Genomic DNA, 20,238 nt, shown 5'->3' with positions numbered 1-20,238 from the left:
CCCTCTGCAGCGTGGAATTTCCCGTGTCCTGTTTCTGTGATCTCTGAGGATGCTTTCTTTCCTTCCGGGGACACAAGAGCATAAAGGCCCCATAGCTGAAGCCACCTGGGATAAGGGATCCTTTTTGGAGGCAAAGCTAGTTGAAAAATATGATCTCTACCATTTTCTGGCAGAGAGACTATACTTTGGTTATAGCAGGGGTCTCTTTCCCTGCTGCAATTTGTGTCTGCCTGTTGGATGTGGGCAGGCAGCCCCTCAGCATGGGCAGAGCCTCACAGGTGCGTGGGCAAACTTTCTTGGGGATGGTTTTGGGGCAATGCTGTTCACGTGGGGCACGCGTGAAGCAGAACAAGCTAGGAGTGGGGAGTGTGCTCGTAGGAACAAGGCACAGAGCTGCAAATGCTGCTTGCCTAAAGAGGAAGGCAAGGAAGACTCCTTTCCCGCAGGCCAGCGTGGGGGTCCAGGGAGCACTTCATAAGCAACTCCCTCACTGCATTGAAAATACGGAGCTCCTTTTCCTCCATCGCGCAGGGCAGAGGCACCGCTGATACTCCGTGCGAAGGAGGTGTAGGCTGGGGGTTGTTTTGCTGAGGGCTCCCTGCACCTCCTGAGCAGCCAGGCGTGAGGTTAAGTTGCTCTTGTCCAGCTGCTCAGGGCAGAGGGGAGGAGAAGCCATTGCTGGTTTCTCCATGCATCAACCGACAGCTTGCTCGCGGCTGGGCCGGGCGAGCACCCGTGGGCTCAGGGCTGTGGCTCCCTGCCCCGGTGTGCAGCAGCGAGTGGTGGGTGCAGCCCTGCTGGCTGTGGGTGAACGCAATGGCTGCTTGCTGCTTGCTTGTGGCTCACGGTGCTGTGTGCTTGGTGCTGGGAGAGGTTGGAGCCGCAGAGCTGCGCGCTTGGTGCTTGCAGAGGCCCAGAGCTGGCCCCGGAGCTGCTGCCTGCAGATGGCAGTGCCTGCACGGAGCTGCTGCACGGTGCAGAGCCGTGCCCAAAGCTGGGGAGACAAGGGGGCTCCTCCTGAGGGCACCCCCACCTCGTTGCAATGTTCTGGCCTCCCTAAAGACCTGCAGCCTCACTGGGCCTGGGCTGCATCCCCATGAACCCGGGGATCTGCCTGCAAGGGCTCCCGGGTTGTGCCACATGAGGCTGTGCCACCCGGCCTCATCCTGTTACGCAGCTGGGATGCTGCGAGTGAGCTGGGTGGTGATTCTTCCCTCACCTCCTACCCAGCGCCCATCTCATTTCTGTTTCTGGGCTGCCCCTCTGCTTCCAGAGGCTCTGGAGCAGCCTTTGCCTGCTGGGTTCCCTCAGCAGGCATCCCTGCAGTTCCTGTACCTGGTTCCCCTCAACCTGGCTGAGATCAAGAGTTTTTGTCCCAGGCCAGGCGCATGTGGAGCAGAGGGGGAAGTGGGACCTGGGAGCAGCTTTGTCTGGGCATCTCTGCAGCACCCGAGCTCCCTGTCCTGGAGGGTGCGAGGGCAGAGCCGGGCTCTCCCTGGCCCCGCAGCATGCCCGTTGCCACTGGGAAACATTTGGCATGGGGTATGGGCAGAGAGCAGCAGGGTACAAAGGAAAAGGGGATGGTGCGAGGTGCCCCGGGAGCTGCTCTGTTCATTATGTGAGCACAGAGGGGATAAGCATCCTCACAAGAGTGATCTTCCAGAAAAGCCGTCGGGTTTGGCTACGCTTGCTGCTGCCACTGCTCAGCTCAGCTCAGGTCCAGGCACCCCTGGGTGTCCTTGTGTCCGCGGGGCCGGGAGTGCTATTGGGAACGGTGCCTTCTGGAGGGACTGTGCATGGCCGTGCCCACCCTGGCCCATCACAGGGCTGCGCTGGGTGGCTTACGCTGCTGGGCCTGCTGGTGCTGTGTGGCAGGGTTTTTTTCCCCAAGCGTCTGAAAACCGAAGCAGTGAGAGCAGACAAGCAGAGCTGGTTCCTGGACGTTGCCAAACCTGCCATGGGTGGGGCACGGCACTGCAGAGAGGAAGAGCGTGGTGGGACGGCAAAGGCTGGTAGGGTGCTCCAGCCATGGCGTCAAATATAAACCAGGTCCCACCTGGCAGGGGCCGTGGCGATGCTCTGCACCGTCACCACTCCCGGGGAGCAGCTGCTCAGGCGCTGCAAGGTTTTGGTTTCTGTGTTTACTTGGGCACCAGCTGCTTCCCCCAATTTGAACCGGCTCCTCGCACTCACAAACCCCTCTTTCGGGCAGGTTTTCAGAAAAACCCACTTTCGGCATCTTTCCTTCTCAGGAGCCAGGGGAGCTTGACCCTGGGTGGTTTCTGGCAGCTGCTTTGCCATGAGCGACTGTCCCAGCGGCGCAGAGGGCTGTGCCAGCATCCCTGTGGAAGGGCGAGTGCCTGCCTGGGGCACCCAATGCCAGATAACTGCCTGGGCAACAACAGCCAGGGTGGCAGGGCTTGGGGCTCAGCCTTCGAGCCCCCTAGTCCTTGGCTTCCCTCCCTTGGGGGCCACCATGGGGCTGGTTGGCACCGGGGGGCTCTTTCCCAGCTGAACGCTCTGTCTCTCCGGTGGGCTCTCGATCCCGCCCGGGCCAGGGAGGGATGCCCTGCAGAGCTGGGCTGCAGGGCTCAGGATGTCGCCTTCCTCACGCTCTCTTTGCACTTTGCTCAGCTGCGTTACTGCTGAGGTGACCTTTCGGAAAGGAAGATGTCGATTTTCTGCTACCCGAAAATGAAGGCTTTTCAGATGGCAGGGTGCTGGGCTTGGCAGCTGGCCACAGGCAGCTGACTGCTGGGACCAGCCCTCCCGCACGGGCCTGAGTCAGCGCCGCGTCCCATCCCAGCACAACCCCAAACTGTCCTGCCCCCCCGCCCCGTCCAGGGTGATGCAGCTGGGCTGGTCCCCAGTCCCGAGCCCTCAGCAAGCCTCAGGGCAGGACGTGGGGCACCTGCCCGGCCCCAGCAGCCTCCTTGCTCCGTCCCTGTTGGCCCCCCAGACCTGAGCCCTTTGGGGGTCCCTGGGGGTCTGGCTGCTCCCAAGCCCCTGCAGCTGGCACTGGGGAGGGGTGGGGTACAACCTCTCCACCGTGGATGCCCTGCCTGCGCTTCCTGCACAGCTTCCGACCCAGCTGCCCATGCAAGTCCCCAGCTCTGCTTCCCCTGGGCAGCCGTGCCACCTCCCCCCCCAGCCTGTCCTGCTTCTCCCCCAGCTTGGGCACCATTTGGGTCCCCTGTGGGTGCAGGGGTGCCCTGAGGTTTGCCAGGAGCCTTGCCCACAGCACCGAGCCCCGCAGCGTCCCGCATGGCTGCTCCCAGCTGGCTGCAGTGACGCCTGAGCTTGCAAACCTGCTGGAGGGGATAAAGCAGAAGTTGGGGAGTCCCTGCTCCCCGTGCCCAGCCTGGCAGGCCTGCCAGACCCACGCCACGGGGCTTTCTCTGGGCTGACAGCTGCATGGAGGAGCCCAGCGTGATTTTGAATCACAGCTCAGAAAATCCCCTGGGGGTGAGCCCTGGCGCTCTGCAGAGATATGATCAACCTTGCTTTTTTTTTTTTCTTTTCCTTCCCCCAGCATCCCACCAGCAGCACGCCAGCCCTGAGGTTACTTCCCAGCCACCCCGGCACCCACTCCCCTGGCACACCACCTGCGCTCGCTGGAAACTGGACTCCCTGTCCCCGTTGCAACACAGCAGTGGGAGTGGAAAGTGCACCCTCCCTGTTGGCCACCACTGGGGCCCCCAAAAATGGCAGCAGACACAGAATTTGCATAGAGGAGCAGAACTAAATGTGCTTGCTGGAGTCACAGTGACCCCGAGTCCCCTGCACCGGGACGCACTGGGAGTGGAAAGTGCACCCTCCCTGTTGGCCACCGCTGGGGCCCCCAAAAATGGCAGCAGACACAGGATTTGCATAGAGGAGCAGAACTAAGTGTGCTTGCTGGAGTCACGGTGACCCCAAGTCCCCTGCACCGGGACCTGCGTGGGCCCCTATGGTGCCGGAGCCCATGAGAGCCTGGGGTGCAGGTGGCTCCCCAGGACCTCTCCTGGAGCTGTGTGTCCCCCCTGCCTCACACGCAGCCACGAGCCCCTCACAGCTGTGATGGCTTCTTGCCTCCCATGTCTGCGTTGGGAGAGGAGGAGACCATCAAGGCATGAAGGGAGCCCGGGTGGTCTCTGGCTCAGCGTGGGCTCGGAGCAGGCTGCACAGAGCAGCGTGGGGCTCCCTCCTGCTGCCAGGCGGGACGTAATGGCACGCACAGCCAGGGACTGAGGCTGGGCTCTGAGTCCCATAGGAATAGGAAGAAACCTCTGTTCTGCTTTCCCATGCCGCTACCTGCATGAGGACCTGGAGGGGTGGCTTGCGTGGGCCGTGCGTGCACTGGAAGAGGAGCGAGCGGGGTGCTTGCTTGCAGCAAATCACTTTAGGTCCCCAGCAGCTGCTGACTGAGAGGGAGAGCTGCAGGCTCCCATCTCTGCAGCCAGTTCTAGGTACAGACCCGAAAAAGGCAATTGAAGGATGGACCTGAGCAGTGCTGAGCAGCTGCCCCTTCCTTGAGTCGCGGCCATAGCCCTGTGCTAGCCGTCATTACAGCACCGACTGCTACCTGGAGTGAAGTGAATTCTTATTCCATCACATCCCCAGAGCCAGGAGCGTTTTGGGACCTTCATGGCCACCCCATATGTCAGACCAACTTTGGTAAAAGCTGTGTGCATGGAGCTGCGTGACTCTGTCTGCAACAAATACTCCAGGGGCTGCTGAGAGCGAGCGTGGCGGCGGGGAAGGCAGAGGGTATGAATTCCCCAGGTGATTAAGCAGGGCAGCAGAGGCGGCTCAGGCCGCCCAGCACATTCCTGCGGGGCCTGATGCAGGAATGCCTTTGCACTTCTCTGGGATTTTTTAAGACAATACTAGCTGGCAGGTAAGGTAATCGCACCGAAAGCCAAGTCATGTGAATGTTAAGATTTAGCCGACGAGACACAGGACAAGCTATTTGTGGCACGAGCACAAGGCTGCCAGCCCCGAGGATTTTGTTGGAAGCCTCTCTCCCTCCTGTTTTTCTTAAACCTCTTGGCTGCTGACATACTGTAACCATGAAATACCCTCAGCTTCTATTTTAACAGGGTTCCAGCTCCCCTGTTTGCAAAAGAGAAAGCTGGGATATATAACTCAAGCATGTTCTAAGGACCCCCAGGCTGGGAGCAGGTAAAAATGAGGCAACATTTATCTGGTTGTGTAAAATGCTGTGATGTAAGGCAGGTGTTTGGGTGTGAGCTGGGCTGAGATCGTAATGCCTGAACTGCCAGCAATGTCACTGAAAAGTTATTGCAAGAAAACACGATTTATTCTGAGATAGCCAATGCAAAGCTGGTGAAACCTGTGGTGCCTCCAAGGTGAGGGACAGAGGAGAAGCACTGCTCGCTGACCATGTACAGACACCCAAAAAGCACCTCAGACCATTTAAATACATTTTGCCTTTTGCAGGGAGAGCTGGGGAGACCACAGCAGAGCCTCTGGGCACCTCTGCCTGGCAGCGTCCCCCATTTTGCAGAGTGATGAGCCACACGGGATGTGGGGAGATGCTGTCACCGTGGGCTTCCTCCCTGAGCAGAGTGAGCACAGCTCGGGGGCAGGACACCTTCACCCCCTTTCACAGCCAGCCACGCCATCTGCAGAGATCAGCCGCTCGGCATCACTTGGGGGGTCTCTGCCGAATGGGGGACCTGGACCCCGGCACCGCTGGTGACAACCCAGTGCCTCCACCCACTTCCACCCACCGGTGACAGCTCAAGGGCCGGCACACAGGGCTGGCTTTGAAGCAGTGGGGCAGGAAGCCTGACGAGCACTGGGGCTGGAGAGCAGTCTGCACACCCAGAGATCAAAATGAGCGTGCTGCTGCTCTGTGGAGCAAGCAACCAAAATCACTGCGGAGTGAGGCTCCTAACATGGAGCTGCAAAGACGGCTTGATCTCCCTGCCTTTGTCAGCCAAAGTGCCAGGATTTCCCCAACTGCCGGGACCGTTTAACTAGCGATGCTGCGGATATGGAGTCTGTTCAGCTCTCCTAATCCCTCAGCTGGCATCGCTTCCAGCGCCGGAGCACGCCCAGCCCTCTGCCAGACACCAGCACCCTGCTCGCCACCCTGCCACCTCCCCTCACCACCCCGGGCGGCTGGGGCTCGGCTACCGCACCCAGGCAAGGTGCTCCACGGGCAAAGCGGGACAAGGCATGGAGGAAACCAAATGGAAACTACAGGAAACCTTGCCACAGCCCTCCAGTTCCAGCACTGGCCACTGGTCATCTCTGGGTGGGAAATTGGGGGTGAAATGATGCGTGGTAGGGCTGGAGGGTCAGGTCACTTCTGCTGGCGCATGCCCTGCATGAGGAACCTTTGCTTGTTTGCATACGGTGTTGTTAATGGGACTGTGATGGGGCATGTAAGACAAAGCAATGCTGAAGCATATTTTTAACTCCTCTGCAAACAGCTTATTGCTTAATGAGACACACCCATGGGGATGATGGGGAACTAAATGAGGAGCTTTGGCTTGGGGATGCAGTGTCCCCTTCCTGCTCTGCCCTGCGCCTTCCCTCCCGGCACAGGCAACCCGCCTGGCCAGGGCAGCCGTGGGCAGCTCAGCCCTCGCCTTCTTGGCTCCTCAGCCCTCGCCTTCTTGGCTGCAAAACCCCTGCTGCCTGGCCACGTCCATCTCCTCCAAACCTTCATCATGTCAGTGGCTGCTCTCACCCCTTTTCTCTGGCTGACAGAGCAGCTGTGGGATGTTCTCCCTTGCGGGTGGCTAAGCCTGCATACACCCAGGAGAGCGGGATCAGAGTGAAGAGATGGGAGCAATCCGCAAGTTCCCCAAGACCTGCAGGAGCAAAGCAATGTCCTCCCTCATCTGGGCTGGATTCCCCCGATGAACCCCATTTGTCAGGTGGAGCTGGTTGCCCTCATGGCAGCTTCCGAGGGCTGTGCCGGGGCAGCCACGGATGCTGTCCCTGCAGTGGGGATAAGTACCTTGTGCTCAGGCCAAGCAAAATACAGACAATGGAGAACTGGCCGCTTCAAGGTCAGGGATAATAAGTAATGCTTAGCACTGGGGGGAGCTGGAAATGGCAGCTTTCAGCGAAACACCAGAATTCCTCCTGAATTAGCTGCATTAGGGAAAGCAACCCCAAGCCCTCCTTGTTCCGGTCACATTCCAGCCTGTCCCTCCTCGACTCCCAGCTTGGCTTCATGAAATTTTTTTTTTTAAAGCACGGGTTGCTGCCACCCATAATTTTGTACATGGGAAGTTTTGGGCATGCTGGGGGTCTGGCCTGGCAGGCGAGGAGCCGGGGAGGGAGGTGTGCCAGGAGCAGTGCTGCGGGAGGGCCATCGCAGCTGGAAGGCACCATCGTCTGCCCGCCAGCGGCCGTCGGAGCGGCGACGGGAAGCCCTGGCAGCTGTGTGGGACGACGGGAGGATTCCTCGTCCAGGCCACATCGGCATACCTGGAAAAAAGAATCGTGGTGGTAGGGCACCGACCATCCAGCTGCGTGCTTGGGAGGAGCTCTGGGATCTGGCGAATTAGAGGGGGAAAACAGTGAGGTTTATTCATTGCCCCCTCTCTCTCCCCCAAACCCGGCACAATCCTGCCTTCACGGGCCAGGCTGCCGTGTCAGCACCCCACACAAAGGGCTCTCAGTCTGCGGGGAGCCGGAGCCAGGGCAGAAGGATTTTTAACGCTTTAAATGATGGCTGAGGACTGGGCGGGACCTTGAGGTGGAATTCAGGCGCTGCAGCCAACGAGGGGCGCTTCGCAGCCCCGCCGCCCGCCCGCCCGGGGCCTCCTGCGCGGGAACGGGGCCCTCCCCCGGGGCTTCTGCAGCACGAGCAGCCGTGGGGCAGAGCCGTGGGGCAGAGCCGGGGGGCAGAGCCGGGGGGCTGAGCCGGGGGGCGGCGAGCTCGTTCGCCTGCTCCGGCGGCTGCCCCTCCCGCCGGGCTGAACCACCGGCGGCCGACGCCGTTTTCGGCTTTCCCTCCGCCTCGGTGCCTGCCCTCGGGCAACGCTCCCTCACCCCCGCCCCGCAGCTGCCCGCACCCCGCGTCCGAGCAAAGGCGTCGCCCGGCGTGCCAGCCGCAGCGCCCCGCCGTCCTCCCCCACCGGCGCTGCCGCCACCCCACGGGGGCACGGCGACGCGCTCTGCCCCCCTTGCCCGCCCTCCCCCACCATCGCCACTGCCCCGGTCCCCCCGTCCCCACCGCCCGCTTCCCCGGCCCACGCAAAGCCCCTGTCCCCGCCGCCCAGCCGCACGCCGCCCGCCCGCCCGTCCCCTCCCGGGGTCCCCCCCCGGCCCCGCCCCGCGGTCCCCGGGCGGGCGCCCCCTGGCGGCGAGCGGGGCGGGGCGGGCGGCGGAGGAAGCGTGGGCGGCGCCGTCTCGACCGTGTCCCTCCGCGCGGGGCGGCCGCAGGCGCCATCGGCGGCCGGGAAGATCCCTCCGCGCCGCGCCGTGCCGCGCCGTGCCAGTGGCGGCGGCGGCGGGAGCGGCCGTGGCCATGGCCCGCGGAGCGGGGCCAGCGCTCGTCGCCCTCCTCGGCCTGGTGCTGGCCGTGCTCAGCCGCGCCGAGCCCGCGGCCGGTGAGTGACGGGGGGTGCGGCGGCGAGGGGCCGTGGGGGGGCCTGTGGGGCTGAGGCGGTGCGCGGGCGGCTCCTCGCCGGGAGGCTGAGGGGGCTGCCCGGAGCCGCCCCTCGCCCGGCCCGCCGTGGCGGGGGAGGACCGGCCCCTCTCCCGGCGCCGCGTCGGTGTCCGCCTCCCTCCCCCGGGGCCGGCCGGCCGGGGAGGGGGACCCGGCTCGGGGGAGGGGGGCGGCGGGGCCGCGGCGGCCGCGCCTGGGGTGTCATCGCGCGGGGGGCGGCCCCGGGGGGGCCGCCGCCGCCGCCGCCTCTTTGTGTGGAGCGGGGCCCCCCGAGCCGCGCTCACCTGCGAGCCGCCCCGCGGGTGGGGGTGCGGGTCCCGCCCGCCGCGCAGGGGCTCCCCGGGGCGCTCCAGCAGAGCGGCGAGGGGCCGCTCTCCTCCCGCGGGGGCTTACACGTAGCGGAAAGCCGAAATGGAAGTCGTCCTTCGCTGGCAGTGCGTGGCAGTGATATATGTACTTTCGCAAAAAATGGTTTTGAGCGCTTGAGGGGTGTTTGTTTTTGGTTTTTTTTTTTTTATTTCAAAACGCGGGAGAAAGCGCTTTGCTGCTTTCCATCGCTTGAAATACCTATACGTCGTCTTCGTTCTCGCCTCTTTGTTGAGGGAATATTTGCACAGCCAGAACGGCTTTCTGCCTATCCTCCTCCTTTAATTGTTAATCGGTTCAGGCATGATGAAGCCATGTGTGCACATCTGAAGAAACTGCTGCTTTTCATCACTGTTCCCTGTTACATGTTGGCATTTGCAATATGTTGTACAGCCGGGCTGGAGAACGGGGTCCGTGGCTTCAACTGTTGGGTTCTGATGGATTTCCTGCCTCTCCCAGCAGCAGTCCTGCTCCTAGAGTAAAGCATGTGCAGTCTTGCAGCATGTTAAAGCTATCGAGGACCAGCAGTCATTGCTTACTTACAGGACTTTTCATTCTTTCTTCTTTTTTGCTCCTGAGAGGCCAGATTGCTTTTCAGAGGACTTGTGAAGAGTGTAGCGATGGGAGAAAGTGGTAGTGGAAGTTGTTTAGTGCATGACTGAGCGAGACGTAATTTCACTAATTTTATTCTTTGGTATGGTTAGGAGTGGAAGCTAGCGTCTGCAGACTTTTGACCACTACTGCTGTCCCGAATGCAGAGTAGTCGGGTTAATCAATCTATCCATTTTGACTTTGAAGTGGTCATTATTCGTCTGCTGGGAGAAATGCTTTTTTTTTTCCAGTAACCCCTCTACAATCTGACTTGCTTTGTTTTACTAATATGTTGCAAGAAGATGGTTAGAGTTTAAAAAAAAAAAAAAAAAAAGCAAAAGCTATTTCCTGAGTGTGTTTTGGCCAGCTTTGCCCAAAAGGGGCTGGACAAAGAAAGGGTCTTTCAAGGGTAGGTGTCTTATAAATTCAGAAATATGTTTTCTTGGTAGGGTAGAGGCGTGGTGCGTAGTAGGACTGTTATTTCTGTAAACGGCTTACACAGCCCAGTAAGACGGCAAAATACTATTTTTGCAAAGACTAAACGTCATGTCCACTTAGTTAAACTGTACCTTCATACCAGCAACTTATCGGCTTATTGCTAGCCCTACAAGTTCCCTCTCTGGCAGGGCCTGAGAGGAGAAGTAGCTGTGGTATCACTTGTTGTCACTTGACTGGGTATGGATACCTATCAGGCTGGTCGTGGTCCTCGCAGGCTGCAGAAGTTTTTGGCGTTGTGGGTGAAATCTCTTCCCAGTGCCAAACAAAGGCTGGTTGTCAGAGATGGCAAATCTAGACTGCAGATGACTCCTGTTGTTCATGAGATACTGACCTGCATCTGGTTCTCGGGAGTGGGAGCTGTGGCTTGACTTCATGGGAAAGGGAAAGATGAAGTCACCGAAAGGGTATTTTCAGGTGCATATTCAACTGTCTTGATGCTCTTGTGCAAGAGAGGGCAGGTATCTGATGTCAGCCCTCTTGGTCAATAAATAGGAGGTTCCTGGATGCACCAAACGCTATGGTTTGGACTACTCAACTCTGCCTCATCATGCAAGCCCAACGGTGTAGCAACTTGCTTTTCCAGTTGAGCCGTTCTTTAGTTTTGCAAAAGGCCGCAGTTGAAGTTGCAGTAAGCTGGGGTGGGGCAGCAACACCTGCGCTTTTGGTGAGGATATTCTCCTGATAATTGCTGTGAACGATTTGCTCCTCTTCTGATCAGGCAGCAGTGGGTGAAACAGGAATTCTTGCTAGTAGAGCCCACTCTAATTACCCACTGTCGCTATTAACACTTGGCTTTTGCTAAGCCCAGTTTCACCAGGTTGCTGGTGACTATCAGCCTGTATTTCTAACAGGTTGCAATACATTTTAATCTAGAGCAGTGCAAAGGCAGTGCCTTCATGTGGACTGCAGTTTGAGATCTTTTAGCATTCCAACGGTGAAACTTTTGAGGACTTTAGGTAATGCTGACAATGCCGGTCTGCTTGACACAGATTTGCTTATGGAAGAACAAGTTTGACTGGATCTTTTGAAGGTGTTACTGACTATCAAATTTGTTCTTATCAAAGATGCTGATTTAGACTTTCAAAAAGGGAGCGTGGTGAGAATCTGGCTAACTCGCATCACTTCCTTTAAGGCATCACTTAGTCAGATTAGAAATATGTGAAGATCCTCTCACTGAAGATCCTCTCACTGATGTTCTCAGGACTTGAATCCTTGGGAAAAGAGGAATTAAGCCTCTGGTGGCATTTGGCATTTGAATCTCTTACAATGGGTGGGTTGGTTTTTTGTCAGCTTCCACAGATATTTCCCCTCCTTCCCTTATTCTGGGTGTCTTGCTGCTGTTGCAGTAAGTAGGTATTTCTCTTCAATATGCTCTGGTCCTGTTCAGCTTCTCCCGTTTTCAAAACCAGTATCTGTGCTGTGAGAGAGGACGGATGGCTGGTGTTTGAACCCGGGACGAGGAGTGTGAAAGAGTAGCAGCAGGATGCTGGCAGCCTGTTTCTTCTGGAGTTAGGAATCTTTACTTAACAGCAAAAGCAAACAGCCACAATTTGTAACATCAGATGTCACGCAGTTTCCTTCAGGTTTGTACTCTTGGCTAATGAATGCAAAGTCGAGGAATGATACAGTGATTATTAATTCTCGCCACTCCTTTGGGACACGTTAGGGAAATGTCATCCATGTCAGAGAAAAAAGAGCTTCCCTAAGCATCTGTGTTAAAAACTCCTTTTGTGGTTATATTCTTAGTTTCTATGAATTTGCTCTGAAATCATCTTGCCAACAGAAGTCAAGGGCTGTCAGCGCCCATCTAGAAGAAACAGTGCTTATAGCATTCTAAACACGGTCATCTGAGAGCTGCAGAAATAATCGTCCGTTCTGTTTAGAAAATAGTCTGTTCCTAGGGCACATGTCCTTTTTTTAGACTGCTATGAGGATGAAAAAAGAGCTTTGTATCTCAAAATGGCACGGGCGTCTGCTGTTTGTTCCATGCAGCAAGTCTTCATCTCGTTTCTCTGACATCACCCTGGACGGCTGTGGAAGCGTCGCTCAGCACAAGTAGCGGGCTAGCATTTCTGCACAGGCAAACATGCTTAACGTACAAATTAATAAAGATTTAGTGCTGGAGAATGACGGAAGACTTTGGAGAAGACGCGAGCATGGCTCCCGTCTGCCAGATTGCCATGGAAACACCAATACCTCTTCAGTTCTTTAATTGCCTTCCCTACATTTTTTTGTTGAAAACTTTTTTTTTTTTTTTTAACAATGCTGTATGTTGCTGTTCTGGATTGTAGGCATTTTGGCTTTGTTTGGAAAACTGAAAATAGGGGAAGGCAGGGAACAGTAGCTGTGCAAGGAAATGGAGAATATGGTGACTGACGGACTTTCGAACTGTGTTACGAGTTCATCGTGAATTCAGTATGTATTATAACTTGTAGCTCTTCACCAGGAAGTGTCACACGAACAGTAGCTGCATCTGATAGAAATAACAGTCCTCCTGCAGGTTCCTAGGCCTAAGTTCCTGAGGACAGAAGAATTTCAACTCTATCTGTGAATTTGCACAATGGTTTCTAGCTCTGTTCTTAAGAGGGCCAATTAGTAGTTTTTGCCAGTTCCTAGACGTTTGAGGGAGAGACATGAAACAGATGATGGCAGGGCATGCAGTTTTGTGTGTTTGAGAGCTTCATGAAGTCAGATTTGCTGTTTGCACTTTCAGGTTCAAAAAAACCTGATGAACTTCTAAAGGAAAATTTCTTCTTACTGGCTTGTTCTTCTAAAATCCACTTAAATTTTTTTTGCAATTTTTTTTCTTTACGCTTGTCTTACAAAGCCTAGAGAAGCTAGTGAAGAAAACCAGTTTAGATTTTGGGGTTTTCTCTCCCAAAAGGTACAGGACGTTGGCTGAGTGCCTTCACGCTCCTCTGAGCTCTGCTCAGTTTCTCAGTTGATGAGTCTTGCATAATCCAATTGATTTCAGGCTTTTGTATGTAAAAACAGTGGAGATCTCTTAATAATCTGATGAAAGCATTTTTACTTTACAGATGATTTCTATGCCCTTATAGACGAGCTTTGTCCTTAACTACTGCCTTCTGTTAACATTTTCTAAATCTGAGCTGGATATAAGGCTTTATCACTTTTTTTACAGTATGAGTTTTTCCTAGTTTGTCCCTTGTCCCCCCTCAGTGTGCCTGCCATGGGGTGATCTGGTTTTAAGAAAAAAAGGAAAAGCTATTTTTGTATTTTCAGCTAGCAGTTATTTACTAGTTGGTTCTTTCCTGGTGCATAATCTTGCTGGAACTGTAACCTTGTTGAGGTTAGTGAATTAGTTATCACTCCTTTGTGGTTTTCCTCCAAAATCCGGTTATCTTTGGGTATTCTCTCCATTTGTGCAGTGCTTCTTATTCCTTACCAGCTTTTTCAGCAAATGTTTGTGTGGTGCGAAGTGCTGCCATAGGAGTATTTTGTCTGTTTCTGCACAGCGAGGACCTGCTGCTCTTCCTCCAGAATTGCACCTCATGTTTCAGCATTTTCTCTTAGCTTCTTTTTTCACACTCTGTTTTTCCTGAAGGGAATCAGAAGCTGGTTTTCACTCCATTGGAATTTGAGACCTCTCAATTTGTAGCGTAGCTTGTGTTTCTGACCATGCTGGTGGCCGTCCTCTTTGGAGCTGATCCACCTGGGGCAAGCAGCCTGAGCTTGCGTAAGGATTCCCCATGCATCCTGTGTTGCTGCTGTTTGAGGGTTTTGAATCCTTTTTCCTCCTTTCTCTTCATATATAATGGGTAACACAGCTGAAATGACAGGCTATTTCTCATGAATGTCAATCGAGACAGGAAATCCACTGACTACATAAAGATTATTGAAACCTATTTTGTCCTTCAGTTTTCTTTCAAAGGTTATTGAAACCTGTTTTGTCCTTCAGTCTTCTTTCTAGTCTTCAATGTATTTTTAGCCTGACTTTTCTTCTGCGTTCAAGTAGATTGTTTTCCACCCTCTCCCCCAAGAGAGCTTGTGAACTTATGGACAAGCTTCAACCAAATACGACAGAGGTTTAGGTTCTTAAAAGATACTGAGTTTCTATGAATTTAATGGAAAATTTATGGACAAGAAGGAGGAGAGAGAGACACCCATATAGTGTCCTCCCAAGGAGAAAGCTGTACCACCAGCTCAGCTGTATTATCTGCCAGAATACCACTCTCCCCATATTTAAAGTAAAACCCTTTGGTCAGAGCCTGCACCTTCTTAGACGCAGGATAATCAACCACAAAGCTACAGGAAACCAGCTTTATAACGTCTCTTCCTCACAGCATTAATTGTTTTGGTACTTTGCATTTTTATTTCTGCTTGACTTTTTCTGAACTTGTGGGTGAGGAGTTTATGGGCATTACTTTCCTTTTAGTACTTAGAACAAAGCTCTTTCAGATTTTCTCTGGTTATGGCTCCATTTCCCTATAGCAGCCTTCTCTCTTAAAAGCTGAACTCTGACACTTACAGCTTCTGATCTTAATCCCTCGCTATTTCTTTTAATTTTCTAGCCCAGAAAGTACCTGAATTTGTAGTGGGTGGATGAAGTATAGAAACCAAATCACAACTTCCATATCATCTTGGCATCCTAGAGGCAGAAACACAACTTTTTATTTTTCCTCCTACATTTGCTTTAACCGTCTCTTTAGTCAAAAAAGATTAAACCTGGGTGAAATTGTACTCCAGTTAGGTGTGAGCTTTGGTAGATTCACATGTTGAGAATCACAGCACTTCCTATAGTGCTTCTGTGAGTAACGCTTTCAGCTTGTGCTTATTTTACAGCAGCAGCTACCTGGTTTTTCCCTCTGGCCTTGGAAAATAGTCCTGATAGGCTAGTTAAGTGTCAGGTTAGAATTTGTGTCTACATGCAGCCACGTGCGAGGGTTTGTATGGACTCTAGGCTGGGTAATACAGCTAATAACATTCATCTCATGCACTTAGAGCCCTCGTCCGAGAAGTCTTTCAAACTTGGCTACAGCGTGCGCTAGAAATTGGGTGGCACTTTCACAAAGTGGTGGCCTGCCCACTTCATAAGAAACCAGTCTTTTGATGATTGTGGGGTGTCTTCCTAATATGCCTGTAATATGCCCAAAAGGACTGATAAAAATCGTGAGGTGGTTCAATACATTAAAAAGCCGCAGGATTTCCCCTTGAAGACCTGCTGGCATACCGGAGCGAGCCCTCCACCGCATGAGAGTGCGAGGACTTGAAACATCGCAGCTTGCGCTTGGTCTGGGCTAACCCAGCTTCTGAGAGTTTTGGTGGTTTTGGCGAGCTAGAGCAAGTCCAGAAAACCAAGAAATAATTCACCGTTCCTGGTTTTTTTTTAAACACAGCAGAAAACTGTCAAAAGCAGCCTGTTAGACTCAAAGCCTTGACAGCATGCTGATGCTGTCTATATATGGCTTCTAGAAAAGTGGCTCTATCTTTTCAAGACAAGGCTGTCTTCTCTTGTGCTTGTACACAACAAAGTATTTCCAGTTAACATAATGGATGTAGCGAAACGTACCTTTTTTGCTGGCAGAGGTGGAAGGTAAAGTTTCTGATACTGTTAACTCTTGAGCATGACATGGTAGAGTAGCAGAAAAGTAGCTTTTGACGTAAGTTGTGTTGAAATGCCTTGGTTTTGCATGCATTGTGAAATTGTTAAAGATATCGTGAAATACAGGAAGACAGTGCTTTGTGCACAGAAATGCTAATTTTACTGCGAGAACTGTAGTCTTCAATTTCCCTTGTGATTTCTTTTTTTAAGAGAAGTGGTTATGTTACTTTTTAATACTCATTTTAATATAGAATATGGTTACATTTACATTCACGTCAGCTTTAGTTGCATTTCAGTGTATTTCTATCTGGCCTATTATAGTCTTAAGCTGAAAAAGTACAAAGGAGTCTCTCTGCTTTTATTTTCTTAGCTTCTTTCACTTCTTACTATATGCAAAATATGTATTTAGCTGCCTGCATTGCCCCATTCACTGTGTGTCTCTGTTAAAGAATTCTAAGGACTAGTAGTAGTTTAATGACCTGCTAAACAGTAGTTCAAGGCAGGAATAATTTGTCAAAAAACAGGAGAAAATTAATCATTACTTCACTGAAGCCTCTCTGCTGTGTCTGTATTTGGCCTAGCAAGCTAAACAGGAATCACTGATTCGGATCCTTACTGTGACCCCGAAAGCCGTCAGCCTGCTGTTCCCCTCTGTGCAGTTGTGCTGGGAGGTGTTTTTGGCCAAGTGCTAGTTAAGCTTTTACTTATGTAGGTTACAAAATCATCTGGCTGCTCAGTTCTCACTGGGGATGTGGGTACTCAAAGAGATTACAAAATTGTGTTTGAAAGCATGGGCACAAAAGAAATAATCCTCTGTGTATTTGCTTCACTGGCTTGATTGGTGTGAAAAGAATGAAAATTGAAGATAGTGAGATGAGAATACCAAGTCTGCTCTCCCTCCTGGTTCTCTGAAATGTGGTAAGGCTCATTTTAACCTTCCTCCATTTCCCTGGAATAGCATAGGTGGTAAGAGAAGTCCGAATCGTTGCAGGTCCTTTTGCAGTTTCTCTTCAACTGTGTAACTGAACTGTGCTAAATGGCGCTAATCTGAGCTGTGAAAACAAGCTGCTGCAGTGTTAGACAGAAGCAGATGAAGTTTGGAGTCGAAGCTGTGTGGATGTTGCTGTTAAATGTGATAGAAATTGTCAGACAGGTGCAAATCAGTGCCAGTGCTGGTGACTGCTGCGGGGGGGAATGCCGTGTAAAATCTGTGTTAATATTTCTGTTGCTTAGTAACCCTGACCTTGGGGGTTATCTGAAAGGGGCTCACAGTGGAATTTTATTCATTTCCTGAGAGCTCTGCAGAAGCAGCACCATCCGAGTGCCCTTTTTTCAGAAATCAAGTTAACAAGAGACAGGCATACTCGCATTGTGGGAAATACCGATAATTTTCCTGGGCGACTGGGTTTAATTTAACTGTATTCTCTATAGGGACTGCAAGTATGAAACGCTCCTATGGTACCTCGTAGTGCATGTGACCTGTTTGCGTGCTCCACGGTTACTGAGAAATAACACTTCAAGCCCTGAATAGCAGTAACTGGAGTCTGTTCCAAGTTGTCTAATTGCTGGACTGAATTTGGGCTCATTGCAGGGAGAGCTTAGTGGGACTGATCTGTTAACTCTTCTGTTTCTGAGCCCCATTCATTGGTCACCAGCATATAAACTTTGGTGGTGGTTTGGACCAGGTTTCCCTGATGCCCCTGACTGAATTTGTATTGAAAATTTAATACCTCTTGAGGAAAGGAAAACCGTGCTTTTAATAAATAAAAAAAAAAAAGGCAATGTGCCCTACAGCAGCTGGCACACAAGCAAGCAGTTTAGGTGGTTCAATGTTATTGGTGCTTCTAGGTGCCTTAACTAAGACTGGTTAAATGCTTTCCCAAATGCAGTAAGGTTGTTGAAATAGGGTATGTAAAAGCACGGAAGTGTGTGTGTTCGGGGGCCGGGAGACAGAACTGGAGGCTGGGAAGAGCATGCGACTTCTGGGTATGTGGGTAAGTTTACGATGCAACCCAGATCTTCTGGTTCCGAGAGCTTTATCCACTAGCTCGGTGCCATTCAAATGGCAGGCTCTGGTCTAGGTGGACTGGCTAAAATTTTGTGGTTCTAGAGTGCCCTCTGCTTCTGCAGGGTTTCCATAGTTCTCGCCCTTCTGGTCACTTCAGAAATAGCCACAGCGTGCTGCTTCAGGTCCCCGTGAAGAGACAAGTACTTGCCAGAGCTGGAGCCGATGTGTTGCTTCCATCAGAAAGGGCCTCGCTAGAGCTTCCAGTAGACTTGAATAAAAATTGACCAGCCCTGAAATGTATCATACCTAATGCCTTTTTTAAAACATAATATTGACAATGTCAAGTTTGAGCTACAGTGTCTCTCCTCCTTAGAAATACCAAATTCTTTGCTGAATGTCTTTAACATCTCTGATGTTTTCACTTACTCCCAAACACAATCCTGACTGAAGTCAGAGTGCCACAACAGTAATGACGTTGCAGCAATTTCTGGATTGCTAGAAATGTACAGCAGGTGAGCTTATGAGGGACAGATGCCCCTATTTCAGTGCCAAGTGTCCCTAGAGACAGTAGAAAAGAAGGAAAGAATTTGAGACAAAATATTGTGAAAGAAAGCTTAGGAGTAGTTGCCTCTTATTTCAGAGAATTTCAGTCCAGAATTTTGATCAGAAAGTAGTAATTGGTGACACTTAACCCAAAATACACAAGTGCTGACACGAATGTCTTTGTAGCTTGCTGAAATTACTGCATGCTTTGCTTTGAAAATCTACCTAAAAGAAATTCTGGAAACATTTAGTTGCCTAATGAACAAATCTGTATTCAATTCTTCTTTCAGTCTGGCTCTTTTGATGATGCCAGAGATTAAATTAAACTATGTGATAGTGTCTGTGGTTTTGTTCCAGCCATATACAATTTTCTACTATAAGATTTTCATTCCCAAAAATATGCTAATGAAGCTTTGACCTGACATGTATGGCTACTGGTTTGACTGTCTTTTTTCTTTTCTTTCAGCTTTGCAGTGTATGGATGATTCCAAGCCATGTGTTAATGAGGGAAGGTGCATTCCGTATCAAAATGGTACAGGATATTGCAAGTAAGTTGGTTTCATTTCTAAGCAATTTAATTACCAGTCATCTTTCATTCAGGGTCCTAGCCAGGAAGGAAATGTGACTTGTTAAGATTTTCTTACCAGGTGCATTCAGCATAATGGTTTTAGCGCAGTTGGTGTTTCTTGATAATGCATTAGTTCTTCTGTGCTAGCTTTTTGTAACGTAAGAAATCTGGAGTTCTTGATCAGATTTTCAGGTTTGGATGTTGTCAGTTTGATTTCTTTGTATTAGGTTAGGAAGCAAGGCCAAAGCAGTCATAGAGGTAAACTCTGTACCTTGCTTCCAGACCCACAAGTTAAGTTGGAACTTGCTCTCTGTCTTATATCTTGCCTTACTTTATAGACTTTCAGCCCCAATTTGAATGTTTTTCTGAGGTTTTTCAGAACTACTCTGAAGTGTGCCAGTTCCCTTCCACATGCTGGAGAGCAAGTAATATGTGGGAGTTGCAAAAACAAACTAACAAAAACCCCCAAACACCCACATTTGTCTTTATTATGTAATTGATTTTGGTAAATGTTGACACCCATCTTAATGGTGCCTTGGCTTTGCTGCTGCATCGGAAGCTGATCAGCAGGAGCTTTGGCAGAGCGTGTGGTGTCTGGAGAATGGTATCACATCTATTCAAATGCAGTTTACCTTTCAAACTGCAGTATTTAGATTTTTTTTAAAATGAAGTGATATATTGCAAAAAGATAAATCTTCCTTTTTCGGCAGTGTTAATTTACTACGTCTGCAGTAAATGGATTATTTTCTAAACCTTGTTTACTTCATCAGTGCATGTTGTGCCATTTTCTAGCATGCTAAATCCCTCTCTTAAGGCTAACATTCCTTAAATATTAGTGAATTTTGTCTTGTTGATTTAGCTTGGCTAACGCACAGCTCTGCTCTTCATCCTTTTCTACACATCAATCTTCCCTAGCCACAACCTTTAGTTCTTTCTGTTAATGTGGTACATAAAACTCGATATATTTCAATTGCACCTGTGGCACACAAAGGGGAAATCATAATCTAATTTGAGGTTCTTCTCAGTTTCAAATCAATACCTGGTGTGCAGAAAGGCCATAGAAAGGCAAATATGTAACTTGTTATTCCCTGTTGTTTTTTAGCAATTTAACTATTACTGCTTCTTAGTCTTTTTCCGTGGCTTTATATTGCTGTCAACCGAAAGGAGCTGCTCTTCTGAAAAGAAAGCTGGAATTTTTCCTGCTTTTCACCTGTATTTTAAGACTGAAACAAGAAACTGTGTGACATTAGCAGGTCTTTCTGACGCGTAGTTAAGCATGTTAAGTCTGGAGCCAAAGTATGTGGGTCATGATGAAGGTAATAAACAAGACTGGTATTGATGTTGGTGCTGCTTGTACCTCCCTAAGGATGTGGGGATATGTTCTCCAACTTGCATGTTCCTCTTAAACATGCCTTAAACTGTGTAAAAAAAAAAAAAAAAAAATTTAAAAAAAAAAAAATTAG

The 20,238-nt window shown here is 51.2% G+C and overlaps 1 protein-coding gene across 1 annotated transcript in view; it reads left to right on the top strand.

Annotated features, from left to right (window-relative positions):
• The first annotated feature begins 8,497 nt into the window (after window positions 1-8,497).
• The window catches only part of NOTCH2 (notch receptor 2), an 88,593-nt gene continuing 76,852 nt past the window's right edge, over window positions 8,498-20,238 (top strand). The window contains exons 1-2 of the mRNA XM_075711205.1: window positions 8,498-8,579; window positions 18,674-18,755. Coding sequence (XP_075567320.1) covers window positions 8,498-8,579; window positions 18,674-18,755 — 164 coding nt within the window. The remainder of the gene's footprint in view (window positions 8,580-18,673; window positions 18,756-20,238) is intronic.

The sequence above is a fragment of the Pelecanus crispus genome, chromosome 5 (genome assembly GCF_030463565.1).
Source record: "Pelecanus crispus isolate bPelCri1 chromosome 5, bPelCri1.pri, whole genome shotgun sequence".
Taxonomy (NCBI): Eukaryota; Metazoa; Chordata; class Aves; order Pelecaniformes; family Pelecanidae; genus Pelecanus; species Pelecanus crispus.
This window is presented reverse-complemented; position numbering and strand designations above follow the sequence as displayed.